This window comes from Colias eurytheme, chromosome 6 (assembly GCF_061535395.1).
Source record: "Colias eurytheme isolate Ceu_HAF_F1 chromosome 6, ilColEury1 Martin Lab GWU primary, whole genome shotgun sequence".
Taxonomy (NCBI): Eukaryota; Metazoa; Arthropoda; class Insecta; order Lepidoptera; family Pieridae; genus Colias; species Colias eurytheme.
Window position 1 is genome coordinate 3,808,837 of NC_142985.1, and position 21,520 is coordinate 3,830,356.

At 32.4% G+C, this 21,520-nt stretch overlaps 1 protein-coding gene across 5 annotated transcripts in view; it reads right to left on the reverse strand.

The window, feature by feature from the left end:
* Nucleotides 1–21,520, reverse strand: part of LOC149907554 (guanine nucleotide exchange factor DBS-like) — a 115,381-nt gene that overhangs the window by 12,682 nt on the left and 81,179 nt on the right. For all 5 annotated transcript variants that reach the window (XR_016456791.1, XM_090102579.1, XM_090102578.1 and 2 more), the window contains exon 12: nt 428–562. Coding sequence is in view for 4 of the 5 variants with exons in the window: in XM_090102579.1 (XP_089958705.1) it covers nt 428–562 (135 nt within the window). In the remaining variant the exon portion in view is untranslated. The remainder of the gene's footprint in view (nt 1–427; nt 563–21,520) is intronic.

Sequence of the window (21,520 nt, forward strand, 5' to 3'; positions counted from 1 at the left end):
TTTTCTGTAGTACCACGAGTAGGAAGTGCCGACACTGAGGTTTGCGGAAGATTTATGAAGGTCATATTTTCCATATTTCATATTACACAGAACGGATTGTATCACGCGACCGAGAGCTTGCACCCGAGTGCAGTTGGTGAATGTGTTAAATGCACCGCGTTCCGATGAGTGCGCCCGGGCCGGTGGTTGCGTGCGTCGCATTCAGTACATCAGATAAATGTGCCTGGTGAGATGTCAGATGGTCCATGACAAGCCATTGAGCACACATATAAACGATGTGCACTAGTTTTAATACAATGGCATATTTAATTTTCAGAGCGCGTAACGCACAAGAGATATCGGGATGTTCAATGGACTGTGTCATGAGCATTAGCATTTCGAAATATTTAATGAGGAGCTACTTAAAATGTATGAAGGTCGTACTTACAGCCAGTATGGAGCCTAGTTCTTGTACGTAAATTCTTTCCGTTTGTAGGAGTTCAGCCAACACGTGGCCGCGCCTGGACCGCCGAGCCTCTGCGTCTTCGCCCCCAGAGCTCTCTGACCCACCCGACGTCTCCATCTAAAGAAAATAATTATTCTACATCAAAAATAGTTATCAGACAAAGCGAAACCAAAATTGATTAGAACTTCTATTGTAGGAAGTATTTCATATTAGAAACGCCTAACGAAAAAAATCATTTGAACACATGTCGGTGGTGTAGCTTGGTATATTTTAATGTTATTAAGAAATCATGAAACTTAATATTATAAAGCTGAAGAGTTTGTTTAGTGCCACACGAAAATCTCCAAAACTAGGTACTCGTTTGCTTATAGACCGGGAGATACTGACACAAAATTTCGAGTCATTTGTAACAAGGATGGCGGTTCTACAGGGGTCTTAGTACGCAATGACAAAAAGAAAAACGATGGTGTGAACGCTGGTACCGGTGGCTTAGTCGCGTGGGCGTTTGTCGAACTCGTCGGAAAAATAGCGAAAGTCAAACGATTTGTAACACAAAAATTTTAGAATTTACCGATAGCCCATAAAAAAGAAGTAGGCGGTAGTGTCATGCCATACTTTTCCGGTGTGACTTACAGCCCGCCATACCGACGCGAATGTGTTGATTTAAATAAAACAATTATTCAACCATTTGTACCAGGCTAGCTTTTGCACAGGTAACTATCGTCGTGCAGCCATTTACGAAAATCGCCATGCCATACTTTTCGGACGATTCCAAATGGTCGCCATACCGCCGAAAATCTGCAAAAAATTTTTATTTCGCCAAACTTTTTGTACCAGTATTGCATTTGGATTTTTGGAGAGTATTTGATAAAATGTGACCATTATTATATTTGCCATACTTCTAGTAGGGGGAAAAAGTGCTGTCATACTTGAAAACTTAATTTATTATTAATTTATATAAGTGAAGATTTCCAACACATAGATCTTTGAAATTTTGTATTTATATTTGTTGATCCTCAAACTTACAGGAAAAATAAGTGCCATACTGTTACAAATCGTTTGACTTTCGCTATTTTCCGACGAGTTCGACTAACGCCCACGCGACTAAGCCGCCGTTACCAGCGTTCACACCATCGTTTTTCTTTTTGTCATTGCGTACTAAGACCCCTGTAGAACCGCCATCCTGTTACAAATGACTCGAAATTTTGTGTCAGTATCTCCCGGTCTATTAAAATTGTTTAAGGTTTTTAATTGTCGCAAATTCGTGAATAAATATTTCTTTTGAGAATAGACACAGTTGTTTCAGTCAGATATTTTCAGCTAATTTGTTGCGTGTTGTATTATATTATGTATTAAATGAAACCTTAAATTATAGACCTTCAAAGTGAGAATCGTATAAAAAAGTGTATTGAATAAATTGAATCTTGTTAATCGAAATATTATAATAGGTGTAGGGAAAGTTTTGAGATAAGGGATTGAGAAAATAAAGGAAACAAAGGACTTCAAAGAGAACCCTTTTTCGACCGTTTTAGTATATACGATAGTAGCAGCGTAAGATCGTATAATATGTACTTCGTTATCGGTAATATAGATTAGTCTATGACACTATGTTAAATATACTAAAGGCAGGTGTAGGTATATTAAATGTGTAGTGTTGATGTGAAAGTTTATAGAAATTTCACCTAAATTCCGTCGGAACAAATCGCCAAATGCAATTGCATACGGTCAAGTGTATATCAGATCGGTTTTTCTATACGTTTGCTTATAATTTCCGTTACTATTCCGTTAAGCTTTTATAAGTTAAAGACATGCGATATTTATGAATAGATTTATGAATGTAGGCTACGCTCTACATTGTGTACATTTATTTGTGTAGGAAATTCATACATTTATGATTGAAGTGTTATTTCTTATTCATAAATAAACCTTTTAATGTTTCAATGCACGATTTATAAAAGGTTGAATGATTTAAGTGAAATATAAAGTAGCCTACTTTTAATGAATGGCCTTTTTAAAATTTTCATAGGCCGTAGCAAATAGTTTTCATTCCATAGTCACAATGGCATAACAGCATGGTTAGTTATTTTTATACTTTAATAAAAACATTTAAGTTTATACTACTACCTTATGAATGAATTTTATATTAACTTCACTCACATGAATATGCTGTTCAGAAAAATCCTTTACAATTTTGTATCCAGTTTTTAGAACCACGTTTATTGTATCCATTATTTACAACACATCAAGGCACAATGTATGAAACACAACAACTTCCAAAAAGGCGTCAATACAGAGTGTGATGTGAAATCAGTGTATACAGGATGTTAGTGAAGCACATGGTGTGTGTTTGGAGTAAGAATAAGGAACTGAAGCCGGGATGCGAAGGGGCGCGGGAATACGTTGGGATCGTAAAAAAAGTGGTTGCCTCCACTTGGCCGCTGTAAATAAACGTGAATGTTGCTCTACTTTGAATTTTTTGGTCTTTCGTTTTTATAAAAAGTTTGGTAAGACTTTAATTTTAACATTATCTACGTTTATCTGAATATCAATAATTGTATTTTATGTGCATCAAGGTATTAAAATATTACGTTGTTGCCGATAATAATAAGTCACACAGTCGATAATTACACGAAAATTGTTCTTTAATAGCAGAACAAAGAGTACATTATTCATTTTAATTTCACGAAGAAGCGTGGCAAGAATTAATTCTTAGATATTTAACTATACAGAAAAGATTTATGGAAATACAAAAGAAGTACTTAACTAAAAAAAACATACCGGCCGAATTGATAACCTCCTCCTTTTTTTGAAGTCGGTTAAAATTATAGTTCTTAAAAGCTACACCTACTTTCTATGCATCATTTAAAAGGCTAAAGTAGAGCATCCTCCCAGCCGCATTCATTACAAAGGGCGAACGTGCTATGTACGATGCATTACCGAACGTCTTTGTGTGCGTGCGTTAACTAGTGTTAGTGCACACCTGCCGAGCTTCAATTGTAGAGCTATCCTTGAGGCGACTCCATCCTCACGCGGTTGGGGGTAAATTGACATTATAGACTTGGTTTCGAGACGAGTATAAAATAATTGGTAATTACGCTTTTATATATGTATTTATAATGAAAAAGTTATATATACATGAAAAAAGTTACACAAAAGCTTATTGGTATTCCTAGGTCTTTATGGTTACCTACCTATCCTTAAAATTTATAATAAATTCGTTGTATACAAAAAAATAATGTAAATAACAGTACAGATGTATTATGTACATGTTAGACACTGGAGCTTTTCAAAAGCATTGATCTCGGCTGTCCAAAGTTTATTGTTATATTTTATCCTTTGAACAGCTGTAGTCGGTTTTGTTTGGACCATACTATTACAATAGAGCACGTGCTTTTATCATCCGGTGAAAAATATTTGAATACTATGTATGTATATACTGAACTACTTAAAAAAAGACAAATGTTAAAATGTGTTGAAGTTTTTGTTACATAGATTTCTAGCACGATATAAGCTTCAATAATTATGTATTTGATGTACATAATTTTATACATATATAATTAATAATTATGCTCTTTACTTTCAGTAATTTATCAAATCGTTTATCATTTCATCGTTCCTTAAAATTACATAGTTTTATGCAGAATTAAGATCGTCCTATTTGGCTATTTTACCTTTAACCGCTAAAGAAAATTTTTCTTCAAAATTGTGTATATTTTTTTGTTATATTTTTTAATTTATACCTACTTGTTAGTTTTGTACTAAAGTTTTATTGACAGAAAGGCATGATAACAATACAATGTTAATTGTTAGCAATAAATAATGATACTAAACAAGTACATATTATTTTACGATACATTTTATAAATAGAAATAAAGCGTGGAGTTGATGTATGGACGTTATCAGTTATCAATTAATTACTCATACATAAGTGAGATGATAAATTAACTGGAAAATGTAGATTATTAGTGGACAGTGGAGAAAATGATACATCATTATAGTTTTTTGATACATATTAATTGGTATAATCTAAACGGTATTAACGCATGACCGCCATGGTTACGAGTCATTAGTGATCGCTTGTATTGAGATTATCGGCATACTTGTATAATTTATTACCTTTCATTGACTTTGTTTATAAACAATAATAGAAAAAATCAAAATAAAGAGGCCTTCTAAAAATATATAAGTTTATTACAGGCAAACAATAAAAAACAAACAACCTTTGCAGTACGGATAAAGAAATATTTTTTATCTGAAGACATTTTATATTTTCAGTGAAGATCCTGCCTGTACTTCAAAGCAGAGGTCGGAATAGAACAAGCACCTCGATTGTCCTGTATCAGGTGTCTTAAACAGATGTCACGATTTTATCTCTGTAGATATTTACATTACCGATAAAGTATTAGTTCCATGACCCCAAAGTGCACTTGAACTGATTGACCATATTATTACGTAGTCAATTGCACACTACAACTGTGATTCATTATTTTATCATACCACTTAAGGCTGTAATAAGTTTGTAATAGAGACTATATTTCCATAATATGTTAATTCTTAATTGATGAAGGCTTTAGTGTTAATCTGAGACATTACAGTTTACTTAGCGCTTAAGTTAAGAAGCTTTAACACGGTTAGGTGTCAGTTACATTTCATTTGTAGCTGTATGAAGAATAATTGAATTACGTACGTCTGAATTCACGATTTGTATGATGGCAAATAAATCGATCTCGATTCAAACTTATATGATTTACAGTAGCTAATCATAATTCTTAAAACAGTAACAAAAGGAAGAAAGTAATCTAATTATATAATTATATATAATCTAAGATCCTTTATAAAAAAATGCTTACAGACTACTATCTATCTATATAAATATTAAATGTATGTTGTATATTATAATATACAGTATATATTGCTATTTGCTGTATTTTTATTTATAGTTAACTGTTAAGTAAATATATATTGTAATCTTTGTATATATGTTTAGTAGGTTTATGTATTTTATAGTAGTAATTTTAATATATTAATTTATGTTGTATTTATAAATTATGTGTGACGTTGTGCTTTATTTATTTATTTTATTTTTCTTTTTTTTCTCTTCGAATTTATTATTTTAAATTAATTAGTTATTTGGCTTCCTAGCCTTTGGTATATTATGCTCTGTCCTTTACCTGAAGGTTGCCTGGCAGAGATGGCTTAGAGCCATAAGGCCGCCATTTGTACATTTTGAATGGTTTTGTTGTACTTTTATTTTATAAGACTGTTGTACAATAAAGAATAAATAAATAAAATAAATATAATATAATATACTAACAGAGTCAATTTGTAAGTTAATATGTAGAGCAGTATAGTTATTTTTTTGTCAATATTTTTTACAAAAGAAACTCCATTAGTCTTGTAAATCGACAACATTATATTTTCAAAAAATGACAATACGAAGCTTAATAATATAATCGAGTAGTCTATTACCATTATAATATATGTACTAAAAAACTTGTGAAAAGAAGTTTAAATGAGTGAAACTTTTTCTTAATTTTGTAGTTAACCTGTTTGCCGGTCTCATAAATATAAATGAAGGCATCGGCACGCAACACACGCACTTTTGCTTCTGTACCCTTTAACAATTCATGGATTGTTTTGATTCAGGATTTCGATACTCAAGTAAACGTTAACTAGGACACCAAAGCAAACCGTCACTCAGTCGCTGGAACTTTAGTCTAAACTCAGCAAGCTTTTGATTTAGAATAGATCAATCGATAACACAAAATAAAATGTAAATACCCAAAAAAGTACAGTATATAGATAGAGAGACGGATGTATAATAAGAATTAAACTTGCTTTATCATACTTTTTACTTTTAATTAACCACGGATGTGTTAAAGTTATAAAAAATTGTGAAAGTCAAATTCGAGGGCCAAGTGTGCGTCCGGGAACTTCACTATACAAATCACCGCACTTCCCACTTAAATTGGTGCACATGGGCTAAGTGGTATAAAAATTACCCATAGTTTTTTGTGGTGACTTCCGTGATTTAATAAGAATAGTTTATTACATAAATTAGGGGAAGTATAATAATCGTGGGTAAGTATTAAATTGTTTTATAACATGATTGTAATGAATTTAAAAATAAATTACAGAATGAACAAATACAGCATTTATTATAAGCTTTTTTTAAGATTTGTTTTATATCAGGGGCGTAATTATCTCTGAAACGGTCATAATGACTGTTTTTCATCTTACTGTTAGTTTACTGTTCAGTCCACGTACTCCGTGAAACGGCTGCGGTCAGTGGAAAACAATAATTATATATCTTGTTACAAATATGTTATTACAATAGACAGAGTTTAGCAAACACCTGTTCTAAACAATCCTCGAACATTTGACGACTTACGTATAAAAACATAGTATGAATTTGTTAAGATTTGTTGTTAGAACAATATTGTTTTTGGATCAACCATTTATTTCAGTACCAAATAGTAGCTTCAAAACGACGAACCGTAACATACAAATTAGTCTGCGGTTGGATAATCCTTACCCCGTTATTGAATTGAACTTCCCTCGAGATTGTTTACACGCTGAATGACAATTCACATAGCTTTGCCATAATGGGTAGCATTACATCAATTGTAACTGTGCTGATTGAGTGTATCAATACCGCGAACTATGAACCGATCGGTGTTACAGTAAAGCAAAAACAAGAACAGTTGCGTAACTGAGTACCGAACCGGGACAGCCTCCCGTTAGGGAGTCCGTTACTGTAATTTGTTATATGGAACTCATATCCTACAAACCGATAGGCTAGGAAATTATAAGCTTAAATCAATATAAGAACGGTAAAGAACGAGTAGAGCTCTTAAGCGCTTGAAATAGAATTCTTGTTGCCTTTTTTAGAATTTTCTAGAACTTTTTTTTGGACCGGAGAAAAGAAAGAGATCTGAAATATTTATCAATTATTTTATCATCTATTTCATCTACAAATCAATTTATTTTTTATACGTCAGCACTCAGCTTCAAGCGTGGTCTCAGTAAAAAGTTAATAGTCATCTCATTATATTATATTTATGTAGAATAGTAAACAGAGTTAATATTAATAGAATATGCGTAATGCGGTGCTACTTCGGTTAGTGGTCGTTTTATTGCTGAAGAACTCGTAATATAAACCGAGTTGGTGGTTTCAATTATCACGTATGTTGACAAGTTTCTACGATGTTTCATGCAAAACTTCTATGCAACTTTCAAACATTTTCTTACAGATAAATTTGCTAAAGCTAATTACACCTTTTGTGTAGAGCTACCTACGTAATTAAAATAATATAAGTAAAATTTTATTTATTTTACATAACAGTAAAACATTGAATTGATTATTATAGTGCATATTGACAATCGACGACTAAGACTACAAGTGGCTTTTATCATATTGTGAAGTACCGACACTAGTTGGGGTGATGGAAAGATTCTAGTGTCTGATACATGCAGTGTAGTGGTGTGTAAACAGTACGCACTAGAATCTACCTAATGTTAGTGTATATTTTGGAATACTGACACTTAAAATGTAGAATATTTTTTATAGAATTGTAAAAAGAAGTTGCAAAGACGTATGTACTTAAACATATTTGCTCTACTTTATTACTGTTTCAGTTACAAATGTCGCAAGTTAATTAAACTAAACATAGATCTTCTTGCATGTGAGGAATCTTTTTATTGAAACGTCGTAAACCCTCAACACTTTATTGCTAGTACGTTGAAAGATTTATAACTCGAGCATTATGTATAGTAGGTCTATGTAGGTTAGCTTCTTAAACACAAAGGAGGTACGAACATTAAGTTTGTTACAAGTGAACAATGCTACAAATTAACTCACAGAATTCAACTTCCATGACATTTCTTCCAACACCTGAGCCCATTGCACGTGATATGTTTTTTCCTTTGTCTGTTTCCTTTCTCCGTCTGTGAAAGACCTACGCCATAAATGCTTCTCTTTCTTTTTCGTATCACTTCTAATACCACTATCACTGTCATATTGCGTCCATGTCCCATACGCACTACATTTTAGTTCCTTACTTTTCGCGCCTTTTTCCACCATTTTGTTTTTAGAATAAAAGCGTTCGTTCATCAATCGCCAGTTTATTAACTAACACATAATTGTTGTCGATTACATAATAATTATATTTGTATACAATGTACATTCAATATAGATAGTGACAATCGTTAGAAGAAATAAAACGCGGTCATCAAACGGGGTCGATGCGTTCTTCCGGCAACATTCGGGTGATAATTTACAAATCGGGAATTTGTTTATGCTAGGATTATGTAAGCAGCAAGTGTTATGTGGAAACGGATGGGATAGAATAAACAGTGTTGTAACAAGAATTGGTATACGTTTCGTACATAGTAAATTAGTTGCGGTCACTCCGTGTAATTACGAGATGCGCATTGATTTTTTGCACTAAACATGTAAATGCAATGATGTAAATCATCATTCGATGCATGTATCGTCAATTACAGGTTACAATGTACCTACCTACATATTTAAAAGAGAAAACATTTAAAAGAAAGTGATATCATTGAGGCAAGGCAATTATAATAGAATTATAGTTATGTCTTCCACCAGCTTAACAAAATCATCTTGCTTAGCCCACATTAGCTATAATGTATCAAAAGACATGATCTGTAATCATCCGCTGGATATAATGCACATTCAATCTTAATTCAGCGAAAAGAGCGGATGAATGTGACGACAAACTAATTGCTTTGACCCGAATGTCTCTTCACTCTACAGCCACTCATCGTTTTGCACTCTCACGAATAATCTATGTTTTAGCCAGTTTTATGCATTTATTACGTAAAAAAGCATTTTATTTAATTGAGATACTGTGTTAATGTAAAAGGAATTCATCAATTAAAAATACAAAATTTCGAAATTACTATTTCTCAAAGCAAAATAATATTGAATTTGCCAAATGCATATATTATGCACGGTATAGAAAATATAGTAAAGACTTCAAGCGGAGTATTATATTCATTCCTATAGTTATCAGTTAGATTATGCTGAGAGCTCTACAAAACGATAGAGAAGTAGAGCTATTGTGAAGATGGTTCAAGAGCCCCTCTACAGGTAAATTAGCTTGGAGAAATTTTTGCATATGTAGTGGTGTGTATATTACTCAGATCTTAGAGCGCGTTTCCACTATATCGTTCTGGCCTATACAAAAATGTTTCGATATCCTAACATTACTATTTAATTTTATACTTATTCCTAGCAACACTTTTGTTTTCAATAAAAACAAGTTTTTATTTGAAAGAAAATGGTTTTGACTTTATAAAAAAAAATATATCATTCAATTTTACGTCCTTGAGCAAAAGACAAGGCGACTACCGTGAAACAATAAAATATCGTGTCCATAATAATTTGTTTCATAATTAATATTTGACCATAATAATTACGAAACAAAACAAATAAATAAATCGTCACTTGATAGTGGAAAGTGGAAACACGCACAAAACCAGAATAAACCAGTTTACGCTGTCCGCACTCCGCAGGTGCCACGTGCAGTCGTTTGGTAGCGTTAGAACATAAAGCACATTTCATTCAAAAATTATAATTATTATGTACGTAGTTTAATTGATAAATTTTGTATTTGTTGATTGTTGTTATTATTTGTTATTATTGTTATAATATTTGTTGAAGTGAATTACATGTCCCGCAGCCGGAGGGCCCAAATGAAAACTCAGATGTACTTAAAAACTACATTTAATAGCTAAAATGAGACTTTTACACCCATGTCTGCACGATGCAGACCGGAGTTAAAGAATGAATTTATACAGTTTAATAATTATAAAGACGTAAGCTTGGATGCTAACTAAGGGAAATCGCATCCACATTCTATTCCCGTGCGAACGGCGTATTCAGCAGTTTTGTATGAAGGCAGGGCCATAACTAGTGTTTAATTTGTGTGTAAGTGTTGTAACTTTATATTGTTAATTCAATATGGCTCCAGTGTTAAAACATGGTCGAGGCAAGCCTTTGACTTCTCAAACTAAAGAATTAAACTTTAAATGTCGTTTCTTTTTCAGGTTAGTTTTTTCATTTTAGTAACATTGTTAATGTAAAAGTTATATGTATGTTAAATGTGCAAATATTAAAATAAAGTCTCCTCTTTTTCAGAGGAGAAACACATATAGTTTAATTTAAAATCCCTTATATATACAGGGTTACTTGTAAAACACCGGCAACCTCGCAGGACAAGATAGCTAACATCATAAGTAACAACATTTGTTCTACGACTTTTGATAATTTGTTAGATTTTATTTTCATACAAAAATAAATATTCATTTAATTTTCCGTCTGAATATTATAAACTCTACGCCTCCCAAAAATTACGTAAACAAAAAGCGAACGAGAGGGGGAAGGGGGCGTCGCGTCGTCCATCCGATAATTAATAGAACATAGACTTACAAATGTAAGGAGAGTACAATAAAAGTTTAAAAAATCATTTAAAAATAATTTATTGCGTTATGCCAAAAGTCGTAGAACAAATGTTGTTACTTATGATGTTAGCTATCTTGTCCTGCGAGGTTGCTGGTGTTTTACAAGTAACCCTGTATAAAATAAAAACTAAAAATAAAATGTTGTTTTATTTTATTTGCTGACCATACACTACTACAAACGCAAAAATTTCTCCAAGCTAATTTACCTGTATGCATGTTGACAGCAGAACTGGCGATATTTCCGATCAACCAAGCTAGTCTTTACAAAGAATTGAGAAACAACATCGTTCAGTTATCAATTAAAAATTAATAGTTACATAATAACTAATAGATGCGATTATTTACATGTGCAATTCGTCAATGTGAGAACTTGTTGAGAATTGTATAATACTAACATATAAAAGAAAATAAAGTGACATGCATTTATCTCCAAATTAATCAAACGTGACCACAGACAACATCAACATGCTCACGAAGAACCCAACCCCTATAATTATTGATATAACTGAGAAACTATAAAACATAGTCGTGCCTATGACATAACTGCAATAACAATTATTCACATGATTCGAATTACTCGTTCACACTCAAGATCTAATTACGACGATAACAAAATTACATCACACCGCAGGAACAATGCGCCATGTCAATTTATTTTGAACTGTGACCTCTGGCTGATACACATCTTTTCCGAAAAGATAGTTACTTCTGGTGTTATATGCGATAAGAAATTAAGGAAGAAAGAACATTACATAATGCGTTGCAATTTGTGATGATTACTGATCGATATTCTTCAATTATGATAGCATTGTTGCTGATCTATTTTCTTCCTTATGTATATAACTGATTACAATTTATGCTGAAATGCAACTTTTCGTGTTTATTACATACTTATTGAGGATATTTTTTATCCATACCTGTACGATGCGATGTACACTTTAATATCCTTTTCAAGGATAACTTGCAAAGTAAGATAAGTTATTAACTTATTGAACTCTGAAACCATTTTTACAACATTTATACATGCATAATTACAAAGAATGCAACGGTAACTTTAATCGATAATGTCACAAGAAAATTATAATTTAAGTTGGTTCAATTATTGTAGATTGACGAATTACCGAGCGTCATTAAAAGCTAGTGACCGATAAAGGAAAGCTGTCCCCACAAAAAGCTGTGAACAGTCGACCCACTCCACTACCCCATGTCGATGTGGGTCAGTTATGACCGACTCCGTTATCTTAATTTATTGCTTTAAATCCTGATTTATTTCCCTTATTGTTTTGTTTTATAGCACATGCAATAAAACGAATGAATTAAAAAATAATATTATGAGTTTATAACCCAAAAAATTTGTATTTTTCTCTAATTTGTAACTGAAATTTTTAATAAAACTTACAATAAATAAGATTATGTAATATTTTAAGTGTAAATGGAAATACATATAAAGTTTATTAAAGTTATGAGAGCTAATTAAATTAATGAATGTTGCCTTTTTATAATGTCCTTTCTTTTTTGTACAATAAAGTGGTATAAAAAAATAATGAAACGTAAAAAAAATAAACAGGAAGTACCTATAATACGCAACAATAATTTGGAGTCACCATAATGAGTGTTTTGTAATCCAATCCGCCTTAACAATTAACAATCGCGGCATTACTATGAATACAAACATGGTATTGGGGAAAGTTCTTTTATTTCTCGCGTTCCTTGTATGAATACTTTCTTGTACTAAAACGATGTACTAGGTATAATAGTTTATGTTAGGCAACAGTTCATTCCTAAAATTATTGATAGATAGAAAAAAAAATATAGAATACGGACGGACACACTGATTCGAGAATCAATTTCCTATATCACTACATAGTATAAAACAAAGTCGCTTTCCCTGTCCCTATGTCCCTTTGTACGCTTAAATCTTTGAAACTACGCAACGGATTTTGATGCGTTTTTTTTTAATAGATAGAGTGATTCAAGAGGAAGGTTTAATGTATAATAACATCCATTAAATAGTGGAGAAGTACTGTTATTTTTGAGGTTTCTAATGTGATGTCGTAAAAAATTACATTTTTTCCGCTTACATTGCAAACGCAGGCTGAACCCTACGAGTTTTATCAAAATAATGTACTAAGTATTATACACATTGAAAAGGTCTACAGAAAAGTCCGCGATGGTATATGTCTATCTCTTATGGATAACCCACAATAACTTCTTTTTGTCATTTACTTTTTACGACAAATAATGGCTAATTTTCGATGCGATTTTAACCAATACAGCATTAATCCTTAACCAATTAAATACCTTGAATACATTGTTCATTTAATATAGATCTATATGGCCCTTTACACCGTATGATTTAAGTGAATATTTTCGAAAATATTACAGACTAGCTGTGCCCGCGACTTCGTCCGCGTGGAATAGTGACTGCATAGTAGGTGACTACTTAACTTTTATTGAATAAACACGTACTACCATAAATAATTAAAAGAACTGTTAGAGCGTATACGCACTATGCGGGTAGCCGTCCGGCTGACCGCAAGCACAATTATGTACGTAATAGTCATTAATATCAATATCATACAGTGCGCATAGAAATGAATATTACGTACATAATTGTGCTTGCGGTCAGCCGGACGGCTACCCGCAATGCGGTTACCCGCATAGTGCGTATACGCTCTTAGTAAAATTTATTACTAAACTGAGCTAAAAAATAAAAAATAAATGCCTAGTTAATTTTCTACATAAAATTTATTTTAAATTATGTCATATTATTTTTAGGCACCGTGAGGGAAGGGAGCAAATTTATTTTTCTTCCTTCCTTGTATGGATGTTTTTGACAATATATCATGCAGCAACTGAGCGCCGAGACAAACTTCAAAACGCAAAGGAATAGAATCCGCTATCGATACTAATTGACATAAGCGTATGATGTTTTGCTAAGGTACAGGTAGAAACGGTAAAATTATCTATAAAAAACTTCAAATACATTGTTTTCTAGGAGCCACCGTTTCTACGAAAAATCTATTTTTTCATTCGTTGATCTCAAAAATAAAAATTCCAATCACCAGAACGACAGGAAATTTTAATAATTTATTTTTAATTGTGTTTAGCACAATTTTGTTAAATTACGACTGGATGAAAATTTTGTTCGTGGTCGTCGTCGTCGTTGGTAAGGTGAACAAATCCTTAGCAAAACATCATACGCTTATGACAATAATTAGTATCGATAGCGGATTCTATTCCTTTGCGTTTTGACGTTTGTCTCAGCGCTCAGATCTTTCCTGTCTCACGCCTGTAGTAACTAAACCGTTTAGACCGTGCAATAAAAATTAAATTAAAAAAAAACCAACGCAACGAAGAAAAGTGCATAGAAAAAGGAATAAATAATTTTACAAACTTCCCGAAGATCTTTAAAAATAAATACTTACCATTTTAAATATTTATAAAAATAAAAATGTTGTGTGGTTTTATAAAACCACGGTAAAAGTGAAACTTAGGCACAAAATTATCGTATTTGTACGATAATAATTATCGTACGGTTCCGAACACTGCTTTATACCTACTCGGCAGCCGACCGTCACGCGACATGCGCTACACAGACCAAAAAGTTTGAGACGATGAAATAAAAGTTTCACTTTAAAAAAAAAAGTCATCGAGGCTGCCATACCATCATTATCATATCATATACAATTATATTTTTTTATAATGGTACTTAATTTTAAAGATCGTCGGGAAGTTTGTAAAATTATTATTTATTCCTTTTCCTTCGTTGCGTTGGGTTTTTCTTTTTAATTTTTAAATTTTTAACTTCGGTTTCTTATTTTCATGTGATATTTTCAAGTGAGTTTTTGACCTCTACCTCCATATTACATTCCTACATCATATTGATATCTATAAGTTTGTTGCTCCTTGACATCTTTTAAGTTGGGCCGTAACCGTGCACAAATTGTAATGGATCACAGTGGCAAAAGAAGTGGTATCTTTAGGAAAAAAAAATTGCCAAGAGCCAGGCCTATGTGGCTTTGAGTAGAGTTCAAAATTTCCAGGGTGTGGCTATCCTCCCGCTCCCATATCCCCCTCTTCTTTCACAGACTTTCAACCCTTCTCTTTCCACACCTAGTAAATGGCAGAACCGATTTTGATGTAAACCATATTATCTAATTATACCTATATGTATTATGTACACGTCATATCCTGTCGTTTGATGCTCCATTTGGTTTATTTATCTAACCACTGTCACCCCTAAATGTAATAAACGGATGAACCGATTTCGATAAAACACGTTGCTCTTTTATATTTTGATATGCCGCTTGAGTATATTATTTGATCACATTCGATTATTGTTCATTCCCACTTTTACCGCTGTAATCTAATAAATGGATAAACTGAATTGGATAAAAATATAACTAATATTTTTTCCCACATTCCCACTTTTACCTCTATATACCTAGGTATAATAAATGGATGAACCGATTTTGATACACTTTATCTAAGAACCAGCGTCGGAAAATATGCTGCCTAACACGCATCTAATTCGTATTACCTGTTAGCGAGCTACAGTGGCACAAACAGACACACATAGCGGTCAAACACTTATCACCCATCTTTTTGCGTCGGGGGTTAAAAATATAATACGACATAATTTAAAGGACATTTTATGTATAAAATTTACCTAGAAGTAAGCATAATTCTAATTTGACCCCTTCCCCCCCTACTACCTCAGCTTACCCCCCCACCCTTGGGGACTTTCAATATGATCACCTGGACATTTATAAGGAAAAACTGTAGCGTATAACAGATAACTTACGTTTTATCGTACACTGTATAGTGTACAATAGAATGCCTTAGCAAATGTTCGCCGTGAATACTTAAATGGTCATAACTTTTTTTTTATTTACGAACCGATTAACATGAAATAAACACTAAATGTTAAATGAAGATTACCACAATATATTAATAAATAATAATAAATCGCATCTAAATCGGATAAGCCGTTTCTGAGATTAGCGTGCACAAACATACAGACAAACAGACAAAAAAATTTATAACTACAGTTTTGGGTTTGGGATCGATTTAATAATAACCCCTGCTATTTTTTTTACATATTTTTATTGTACAGACATCACTTTTCTAGAATTTTATTATATGTATTGATTGACCACGCGCAAGGTTACTAATTTCCACTACATCCTCACGCAAATCGTCAATTTTTATGAACATTGAATCTGTAAATAAAAAAAAATCAAAAGATAAGTACCTAATTTTATTAAAAAGCTACTAACAAATAAAGTTTTATCAAGAACTAAAGTGACCTTCTTTGGGCGTATAATATAGTCTTGTAAAAGTTATACATAAAAATAAAATTTCATCATTTTCTTATTTTGTCATAACTTTAACTAATTAAAAACATGAGTCTAACTATATAAAAGCTACAACTTACCTTTTGTGGGAACGCAAGAAGGCGAAAATTAAAAAAAAGCCGAAGATTTTTAAAAATGTAACCAATGAACACAATCACTGTTATCTACTATTACCCAAAGAGAATACAAATACTGCGTCTATTACCTATATAACTGTAATGGTGTCTTGCTTGACATCAAATAATAAACATCTACCCTCACTTATAAAAATTTAGTATATTCACATGAAATATAAGCGCACCTGAAATGGACTCTGGGAAGATATGAATTATTTATTTAACTTAAAAAAAAAACAACCTCACCAACATCATAATTCATAATATTTAAATTATGAATTTCCAAGGAGCGTTAATATTATGTAAATTGATTTAATTTTAATGAAATCTCATAGATGGCGCTGTTTTAAATTTGTCTTTATACTACTAAGATTCATTATACTGTTTCTCTGCCAAAATTACTTAAATGATGTAGTTTTTATAGTGTAAAGGTAGACAATAGCATGGCTTACTCAAAAACAACATTTAAACATGAGTCTTTATATTGTACGCTGTCGTAGTACAGAGAATACGTAAGAAGAATAAAGGTTCACAGCTCCTCCCCCGCAGGTGATAGCATGATAATATGTATATAACAGCCTGACCCGACCTGTTAGTAATATTCATGCAAAATTTGAAGTAAATCCGTGCAGTACTTTCTGAGATTAGCCTGGACAAACATACAGACAAACAGACAAACAGACAAACAGACAAACAGACAAAAATTCTAAAAACTATGTTTTTGGCTTCTATATCGATTATAGATCATGGATTATGTATTCTTTTAAAAAAATATTCAATGTACAGTTTTGACTTTCCTACGATTTTATTATATGTATAGATTTAAAAATTTAAAAATTGTGGGACGTAGCGTTTGCAGCGCTACAGGCCGGCCGCCCGGCTATCTATTTTATACACGTGCGAAGCCGGAGCGGGACGCTATGTTTTTATATACAACGTTCATAGTTTTTCTGTAGTGTATAATGTATTTACTATTTAGTATCAGCTTTACACCCGTGCGAAGCCGGGGCGGGTCGCTAGTAAAGCATATAATATCTGTTTCTGGTGTGTAAATATTCGTATAACTGACTGGATTTCTTAATATACAATGAAAAATTATCGGATATATCTATATCAAGAAGTCACGCACATGTAACGCATGGCTATCTTTAAAAGTCTATTTGTAAACTACAAAATTACGAAATCCATCAACCTAAGAGCGCTTGTACAAAATTAACGGAGTAATTTGTCAACTCTTGCACTGCTAAAGACAAATCACGATATAAATCAATTAGGCTGTACGTAAAAAATAAAACACTGGTGACAGCCATTACTTTGTAAAATGGTCGCTTTCTCTGATCTCTCGGAAATAGCAACACAAAACATTTTGTCCACGCTGTGACGTCACTAGCCAGTGTTCAGTGCTTTCCGCCATTTATTGCAACGAAACATGAACCGGCTTTGTTCATTGACGGTGACAATGGAGCTTAGGCTTGCTCTATGGCGATGTATTGAATGCGATTGTATGTATCTCTTTGCACTATATAGTATATACCTACGTTGCTTTTTGCGTAATTGTATTATTATAATTAATCAATTACTTATAACCGAACGAAAATAACATAAGAATAAAAGAAAAATAATATTAGTTAAATAAATGTTAAAATATGTGTCAAATTATTAAACATAGGAGGTACAATAGATATACGCAAAAAGTAACACACAATCTCTGTTTACAAACACTACAATCACAGATTAACGCCATATAAAAACCAAATTAACTTGGACATATAATTCAAAGGCAATTAACACCAAGCCGAGAATGTAACTGAGCTTAATAACATGTATATAATGGTCTAGATTTTACTGAAGCTAATGCAGTGTCATCCTGAGAGACCGTGGTTAATGCAGAGTTACATGTGTTAAGAGAATTTTACATTATAAACCGTTAAAACGGTGTTGTGTTTAAGTTTTGATTAACCGGTATAATCGATTAAGGAGATTAGAATTATTATTAACAAAGTGCAGTCAAGCGAAGTAATACAATAAGCATAGAAAATCATGACGAAGCATTGTAATTGTACCCTAACGGAATAAAGGATTTTCTATCCTTTCTTCATTTTATTGCTTACTAGCTTACCGCCCGCGGCTTCGCCCGCTTTGTCTAAAACCTAATAAATTACATACTAAACCTATGACGTTGTTGACTAAAACCTTCCTCTTGAATCACTCAATCTATTAAAAAAACCGCATCAAAATCCGTTGCGTATACGTAGTTTTAAAGATTTAAGCATAGTACAAAGGGACATAGCCATTACAGGCTCTACAGCTACATATTTTCATATGATAATATATTGAGTGTGAAAATCTACCCAAATGCAAACAAGAACAATCGCAATATAACTTTATTTGCATACTACACGACCGTATCCATTCTCATGCACCAGACAACTTTTTCCATTCATTTTTTGTCATAAAGATTACATAATACTTTATTGCAGTGTATACTTACCTTAAATAGGCGTGATGGCACATACGCTACTGTTTTCACGGCACACAGGCACATAGAGCATATATATAATGGGACTAAAAGCCTGCGATAAACCACGTGGGAGATGTAAACAGCAAGACACCGTTAGCTATTGTTATTGTTCTCAGAGAAATTGCTCTTTAATCATTGATTTCTTAATTACGTATGTGCATTGTTAGTGTAGTTTGTTAAGCTATCCATTCTTCAGCTTGTGTTTATAATAATTCGCACCCACTCTCTATTGAAGAATATTTATTTGTCATTGCCAATTATTGTAGATAGAAATAATAATCGAAAGGAAGTTTCCTAGAAATGTAAGCAGTCTGAAATATAACTTTACGATATAAGTAGGTACGAGTAAGGTGAGTGTAAGCGTATCGAACATAATCCAAAAATAACAACAAAAACCAGATCGAATGATATGTGGGCAGTGGGATATATCAAAAGATTAGTGATGCCATATTATATCTAAACAGTCTTATAATTATTTTAACCTAATGCCTCCCATTTTTATTAGTAACTGGGGTGTATATCTATTATCTAAACAAATCGTTTTCTTTAAGTGCTGAATATTGAACTTTATGAAGCCTGTAAATAGTTAGGAGAAATCTAATTTACGATCAGTTTACTACGGTATACAAATAAAGCAATTGCAGTTGAGGCAGACAAGAGTGAGTCATCATAAAAACATAGTGAATCACATTTAACCGACGACAGTTATGATATTGACCTTGTATAAAAACGATTCAGGAAGAGGGGTTAGATATCAATTCAAGAAAAACTATATAAATATTGTTATATTGCACGCCTCATAAGCGAAGCGTTGAGGTGGGTACTACTGTCACTTCGCGCAAAACATCTGATTTTTCAAACTTAAAATGTCTTTATGTATCATACATTGCACTTGTAAGATAATACATACACACACATATTAAGAAAAAACACTATTTTTAACGTTCATGATATTTTTGATGTCATTTTTGTTATTTAAACTAGTTAAAAAACAGTTTAAAAAAGTTCTGTCTTGGACGTCCGTGTGTCTGTATGTGCGGATCCTTTTTCTTGTTAACACGATAGCGACCGAAATACTTTACTAATCGAGTCTTTTTTTTTCTCTTACGCTTGAGTATGCTCAGGAATAGAACCCTTTCATTTTTCAGGGTCTGATTCGATGTGGTTTAATTGTTATTAAATAAACAAAAATAATAATTAATAAATATTTATTAAAAAAAATTATGAGGCGTGCACTTTTGGATTTTCCAAATTATTTCATTATGATGTGCGTGTGAAGTTGTTAAAGTTAGGTTATTAATCATTACATTACCAAACAAATCGAGTAATTCACATTTTTGTTATAATTAGGTTGACAGTTGAAACTAAAGTAATATATCAGAATATTTTCTCGTTAAGGATTACAGGTGTTTCAATTAAAAGGAATGTCTAATTATGCAATGCCACGGTAACTTCAACATTTATGGTCGACTTAGTAAGAAGAATAATATTTAAGAAAAATAATCATATGTATATTGAATAAATCAGTCACCATTGCTCTACCTACACATATTTTCTCATACCGGACCACTGACCACCAGGATAGTGTTACTGCGTCGGTTTATTTCTAAATCGTTTTAAATCAAATTAACCCATTACACACGTAATACTTAATCGAACACGATAACTAGTGCTATACAAGGCGATTTTACCAAGGAGGTCTGCATATCACTAAAAAAGGAGTGGAGCAGCATTCTGTACATAACTAGAGAATCAGCACACCTCAATACTAGTGCTATTGGATTGAGAGTGAATAGGTAAGCTTTGACAGGCTCAATCACTCTTCTCGAAAAGGGGTCGTTTGGATCAAGAGGCACGGACGTTAAAACAAGAATTTAATAAATCTTTCATCTAGAAAGTTCCAAAGGTAAAAGCATAGGTCGCAAATGCGAAATTTTCCGAAAAGAAAAGTGTTGACTGTTGACTGAAAATTAAAATGGTAAAGCAACGCATTTCAAATATATTTAAGGGTCTATCAACAGCTACAACTACAACGAATATAATGTTCAAGGCCGTGAATGGTATATATAATATATTTTTACAATTAACATTTATATTGGAAACGAATTTACAAGATTATGTTACGACGGTTATTTCATAAAACATAATACATATTTACAATGATAAAAGTAATTGTAATCAGTTATTTATGTAAATGCTTCTATTAAATAAGAATTATAATTATGTACATGTTTGTAACACGATTAACTACCTACAACAGATTAGACATAATTAGATATTAATTTAGAACATCCCGACATAGAGATCATTCAAGACATCATTAAAATAGTTTCCAATTTCCTTATATGAGCACTTATTCATTCAGTTACTGTATTTGAAGACAAAAAAATATGTAGCATCTAAAATTTCTAAAATCTTATATATAAAAATGAATCGCAAAATGTGTTGGTAAGCGCATAACTCGAGAACGGCTGAACCGATTTCGATAATTCTTTTTTTATTATATTCCTTGAAGTACGAGGATGGTTTTTACGTAGAGAAAACGTAAATATGTACCACGGGCGAAGCCGGGGCGGACAGCTAGTTAATT